The sequence below is a fragment of the Gavialis gangeticus genome, unplaced genomic scaffold (assembly GCF_001723915.1).
Source record: "Gavialis gangeticus isolate Ggan-Ray unplaced genomic scaffold, GavGan_comp1, whole genome shotgun sequence".
In the NCBI taxonomy this organism is placed as follows: domain Eukaryota; kingdom Metazoa; phylum Chordata; order Crocodylia; family Gavialidae; genus Gavialis; species Gavialis gangeticus.
The window spans coordinates 160234948-160240989 of NW_017729032.1; the positions used below are offsets into that span (position 1 = coordinate 160234948).

Here is a 6042-nt window from a genome sequence, read left to right on the forward strand (position 1 = left end):
GGTCCAACAAGGCATCTCCCCTGGTGGGGCTGTGCGCCTCCTGCATTAGATGGAGGTCCTGCGCTCTGTCTAAGAACCAACGTGAGCGTTCAGACCTGCTCTTCCCAGCAGATGCTTCGTGAAGTTTCATTATGACATATTGTATCTCAAGGCCACTGCTCTTCAGAGTGTGTGCATATTTCCAGGACCCTGATTCAGCAAGGAAATCAAAGTTTTAACAGTGAAGTATACAGCTGCTGAACTGGAGAAAGAGCTAACGTGACAAATTATCACTGGGCTTTATAGCATTGAAGGCATTTTTTATGTCTGATGCCCACTAACATGATGCATGAAGAACAGTGGCAGAGTTCTTGTCCCACTGGGAGCAGGGAACTAAGCTAGAACCCAGGATTCAATTTTTCATTTTAATTTTGAACTAATGTTTCATACTGAAATTAACTTAAACACTTTTTTTAAAAACCAAGGAAGAAAAAAACCTTAAGTTTGAACAAAATAAATCTTTTTTATTAATTATGAAACATTTGTTCTACCCAAAACAATTTTTTGTGGGGAAATTTGCCACAAAAATCCAAAATCAATATCAAATGGATTTTGGTTTGTTGACTGGTCAGCAAGTTTGACTAGCATACTAAAAATACAATTATTTGCTTATTTCTCTTCCACTTGATTGTTCAAATAAGCAATTACCTATGCTTATCTTCCTTGAAAATTCAAGGTGCTTTGTTTTTTCTTGGCAGTTTCCCAAGGGTTCAGATTCAGAGCTATGAATTATATTCTACGAAGATTCATAGCATATAATGAGGTAGGCTGTCACCTATGAAAGCCTATGCTGCTCAAAAGCTAGTTCAAGATGTCTACCCAAAAATCTCTCATGTTGAATGGTGCCTGGAAACAGAAATAAAAACATATTCTAAAAAACAACTAAAAATAAACAGCTTTAGTTGGACAATGTAGGCCTTCCCCTTTGTTTTAGACAGGAAGAAAAAGAAGGATATTTTATGCATAGATTATATTTTAGTATTTACACTTCATCTATTTCCTTTTACTAGCTCACTGTTTGTAATCCTTTTGAAAAGTTATATAAGTAGAACTCCTTGCTTATTGATGTCCAAGAAATATATATCTTCACTCCAGTAAATAATTTTATAAGTCTATACAAGAATGTAGTTTGCCTATAAACAATACAGTATAGTATTGCCATATTATACATTCCTCAAAGCTCTGCACAGCCTTTAGGAGCTGTTACCTCCAAGAATAATTTATTTGTGGTCTCTCATGGTTCAGTATGCCCACGTGTCAGACAGATAATGAAATTATCCACTGGTCTTGAATGAATAGCTGATTTTCTGAGGTCTTGATCTTTTGGCCACAATCACATATTGCAATGCTACAAATCCTATCCTTGATTGAACCTTGACCTCTAATCCCCAAACCTAGCTTGATTTGGACCTCCAAATACCATGTCCTGGGTGCATCTATATGTGCAATTCATTTGACTGAAGAAACTCTAGCACACTTTGTGCCAGAGTTTATTGCTCCCAGGCACCGCGTTGACATGTGTGCCTGGGATTGCAGCATGTTGAGCCAAGTCACAGCAGTCCTGGCTGACAGGGGGCCCAGGGAGTCAGCCTACCAGTCTGGGGCTGCTCTGACCTGGTTCAACATGCTGCAGAAGGGCTAGCTGGCCCATGAGGGTACTTCAGTGTGGGGCTAGTCAACAGGCAGGCCCTGCACTGAAGCATCCTCATGCCCCAGCCAGCCCCATCAGCACCTACATGTGCACTGCAGAGCACTAAATAATACCCCATAGGATAGGTCTTGTGTTTACAAGTATTATCCTACAGTGGCATTTATGAGCTTACTGTGGCCTAATAGGGTCACACCTGTAGATGGTGAGACTTTACTGAAGAGATCTAATCTTAAAATCATCAGTAGTAAAATAAAAATTGAAGCTGTCTCTGGCATCTGTGCTTTCTGGACCTCTTAGGAATTACATAATATGAGTAGTGGAAACTTTTGAGAACTATCAAATTGCTGGATGCAAACCACTCTGTACAGCCCTGATCAGGTTCTGCCAGAGTATCTGATGAGATGATTGTCCAGACTTGAAAAGATGGCTGCTGCTGGGCAGAAAAGAGGATTGCTCTCCCTCAGTATCCTCAGTCTAGTCAAGAATCCAGATTCACCAAATTATCCTTGTTATGAATGCTCTTGTGACAGTTGTCCTCCCAAGTAGCCAACATAATTTTTAAGGGCATCTCCATTTCATTTGGGTTGAAATATTTTTCTTTTGGGGAAAAAATCATGTTACATTAATCATATTAATCATATAATACTTGTATATTACATTTCATAATGCAGTGATGTTGCAAATGAGATCAAAATCTGAATGCTGTTACAGATGTACAAGTCACATTAGACATGTAAGACAAGTAATGACTGCATATTTCTTCTGACCAGACCATACTCTTAGCTTCTCGGTCCACTCCTGGCCATTGCTTACTCAAATTTATTTATTCTCTGAATCCTAGTGTGCTGTTTGGCATGAGTGACTGGTGCCTCCTGGATCTGGGTTGGGGCACCCGCAGAAGCCACCGATGGTGGTGGCCCTGTCAGGGTGGGCACCAACCCTGCCAACAGCGTCGGTGTTAGCCATTGGGGGGGTATGTGCACCCCCATGTCAGCCCTCGGGGGGGCATGTGCAACCCCATGCACCCCCTACCAGTTGCCTATGCTGTTTGGTTTGCTCTTGAGGCAATGCAACTATGCCTTCAGAGCTTCTATCAAAGCCAGACTTCACCCCATAACAATGAATATTATATTATGTCATGTTTTTTGTTCTTTAGTGGATAAAATAAATTACCCTGGATGGATCTGTACAGGTTTCTTTGACACTGATAGCAGCATTACTGTATCTACTCCTATTTCATTACAGTGGTACTATTTCATATACAGGGTCTACCAAGTACACTTTATTCAATCTTACTTTTTTTTCGGCATCATCAACATTTACCAATATTATCTGTTGTCACCACCAAGTTAGTAAATGCATGTATATTCAAAGGCTTACCTGTCAGAGGTACAACACAGACGTCTCTAATGACCTGCATGTCAGGAATTTTGGAAACAGGGTCATCCTCTTTCTGTGTTAATGATATTAATAGATAGCAACTGTTTGTTTTAATTCATGGTTTACATAATGAATAAACAAGTTTGCAGAACTAGAAAAGTATGGGCCTTCCAAAAAGACTCCATTCTGGGTTTAAGTACAGCATGACTTTCTCTTTACAATCTGTGGGTGCTTGTACACATGACAAAAATTGCCTGTTTTTGTGGTTTAATTGTCAGCTATACATGTTCAGTTTTTTGCAATTTAAATAAGTTTGTTATGTTGCAAACTAAACACATTCCCTTGTAGTTTAGTTTGCAATGTAGCTACTTGTAATTCTGCAGCCTTTAATCTGACAGCTAACCCCACAGCTGTGGGAGAGGCGGACTGAAGGCAGAAGTGGCAAGGGGTCCGATCCATTTTTTTAATCTATTTTTTGCAGAGCCTGCCCCCCTTTCCTATGGCTAGGGGGTGAGCTGATGGTGAGCTGAGTGGCCTCTGAGCTGCAGAGGGCCCTGGTCCTTCCCTCTGTGGCAGGGGTGCCTCCCAGGGATGCCCAGGAGGCCTGCTAGCAGGCCAGGGGCTTCCCCAACTCAGAGGTACCTGATCCAATGCTTCCCTGAGCCTGCCCAGGCTTCCAAAACATTGTGCACTGTCCCTGCTGCCTTCTCCAGATGCTAGCACTCCCAGCTACCCTCTTTCCACCCTCCTACACTGCCCCACAGTCCATTCCCACGTGGTCTTGGTGGCAGAAAGGCAGCGGGGACAGTGAGCAGGGTGTTGCTCCCCAGGCAGTCTTGGGGAAGGGTTGGATCCAGCGAGAGCTGCCTCCAAGCTGGGACAGCATCTGGCCTGCTAGCAGCTCACCCAGCTGGCCTCATGGGCCAGCCCTATGGAGGTAAGGAAGAGGGCCTTCTGCAGCTCAAGGACTGCTCAGATCACTGGCAGCTCATGAAGGGAGGCTTGGCCTGATCCTTTTTTTTTCACAGAGCCTGCCTGCGGCTGGGGGGTGAGCTGCCAGTGGGCCCTGAGCTGTGGGGGGGCTCTGGTCCTTCCCTCCATGGCAGTGGCACTCACCAGGGCCACCCAGGCAGGCTGCTAGTGGACTGGATGCTGCCCCAGCTCAGAGACAGCACCCACCATATCCAACGCTTTCCCAGACCTGCCTGGGAAGCAGCACACTATGCACTGTTTCTGCCACCTTCCCGCCACCTGGGACCACCCGAGAATGGGCTGGCTTGCCCCTGGAGCAGCATGGAAAGGCAGCAGGAGTGTAGATGGGTGTGCTGGTGGCCGGAGAAGGCAGTGGGGACAGTGCACAGTGCTCTGGAAGCCCAGGTGAGCTCAGGGAAGCATTGGATCAAGTTCCTCCACACTGGGGCAGCCCATTAAGACCCTGCCTGGGCAGTCCCGAGGGGCACTGCTGCTTCAGAGGGAAGGAACAGGGCCCCTGCAGCTCAGGGGCTTACTTGGACCACCAGTACCTTAGCCGCTGGCCATGGGAGAGGTGGGCAGGCTCCATGAAAAACAAAGAAAAGGATCGGGCCCCTCACTGTAACAATGATGGAAGCCCCTAAATTGAAATGGTGGGTTTTTAATCATCTTAATTAGAAACCCACGGTTTCATTTTAGGGGACTAAACTCCCATCAAGTGTACAAGTGCTCTGTCACAATGAGCTATGTCACAATAATAATCAGTTTAATTAGGGAAAACAGGAGGCCACGGACTAATAAAAATGAAACAAATTGTCTTAGTCCAGAAAATGTTTTGGAATAGTTGTGTGTGGTGCACGTATGTGTGAGTGTGAACTAAGAACAAAATAGCACCAGAAATATCAACAATTCCATTCTAAAGGTATAGTGTTTTTATTTGTACTTGCCTTTTCTAACGTAAGTGTATAGCATAAACATCAGTATATATTGTAATATGTCTATGTTACAGAAGACAGGGCCAAGGAAATACATGCATACTGAAGAGGCAGGGTTTTTTTGACCCTGCCTTCTGTAACATATGTGTGTGTGTACTCCGGAGGCAATACACACACACACACACACACACACACACACACGTATATATGTGCACATGCACACGCATGTATGTATGTATATATATGTGTATGTATCTATGTATGAAAGCTTGCTAAGAAATTTTTTTCCAACTATTTAGTTGGTCTAATATAACATATCAGATTTACCCAAAGAACCTTGTCTGTCTCTGTATGTATGTCTGCATTTATATATGTATTGCCTCTGGACTACATACACACACACACACACGTGTGTGTGTGTATTGGAATATAAAAAAGTATTTAATTTCAGAATGAAACACTGATTCAAAACGTGTCTTTTCTGATCTCCCAAGTATGTGCTGTTTCATCTACCCCCTTGGAGAAAAGTGTGCTCCATGGATCCATAAATTGTTTTGTTTTTGGAATATATACATATATGTATGTGTGTGCGTAGTCTAGAGGCAATATGTAAATGCATGCATACATACATACATATTGTGTGTGTGTGTGTATGTATAGGAATATATATATTCCTATACATTTGTGTGTGTGTGTGGTCCAGAGGCAATACATACACGCATATGTACATATAATATGTGTATATATATGTATATATTACAAAACAAAACTGTTTATGGGTCCATGGACCACAGTTTTCTCCAAGGGGGTAGATGAAACAGCATACACATAGGAGACAAAAAAAGACACATACATGTGCTAAGAGAGCATACACAGTTGACTTAAACTATTGGAAAGTATTCAGATACTTTGATGGTAGGCATGGTATAAGAACTTGAACAGAACAGAACAGAATGTATGTGATTCCTAAGAGATGGTTTAGAACAAGAGCTACCACTATACAGGGATGAAGAACCCTTCATACTAGCATCATTTTTCAAGAGTGCTTGAGGGGAGTGAGGGCAC

At 43.1% G+C, this 6042-nt stretch overlaps 1 protein-coding gene across 1 annotated transcript in view; it reads right to left on the reverse strand.

Moving 5' to 3' along the window:
* Positions 1–1726: 1726 nt before the first annotated feature.
* Positions 1727–6042, reverse strand: part of LOC109303360 (interleukin-5 receptor subunit alpha-like) — a 102733-nt gene continuing 98417 nt past the window's right edge. The window contains exons 12-13 of the mRNA XM_019525564.1: positions 3071–3143; positions 1727–2287 (exon numbers count right to left, since the gene is read on the reverse strand). Of these exons, the coding sequence (XP_019381109.1) occupies positions 2169–2287; positions 3071–3143 (192 nt within the window). The 3' untranslated portion in view covers positions 1727–2168. The remainder of the gene's footprint in view (positions 2288–3070; positions 3144–6042) is intronic.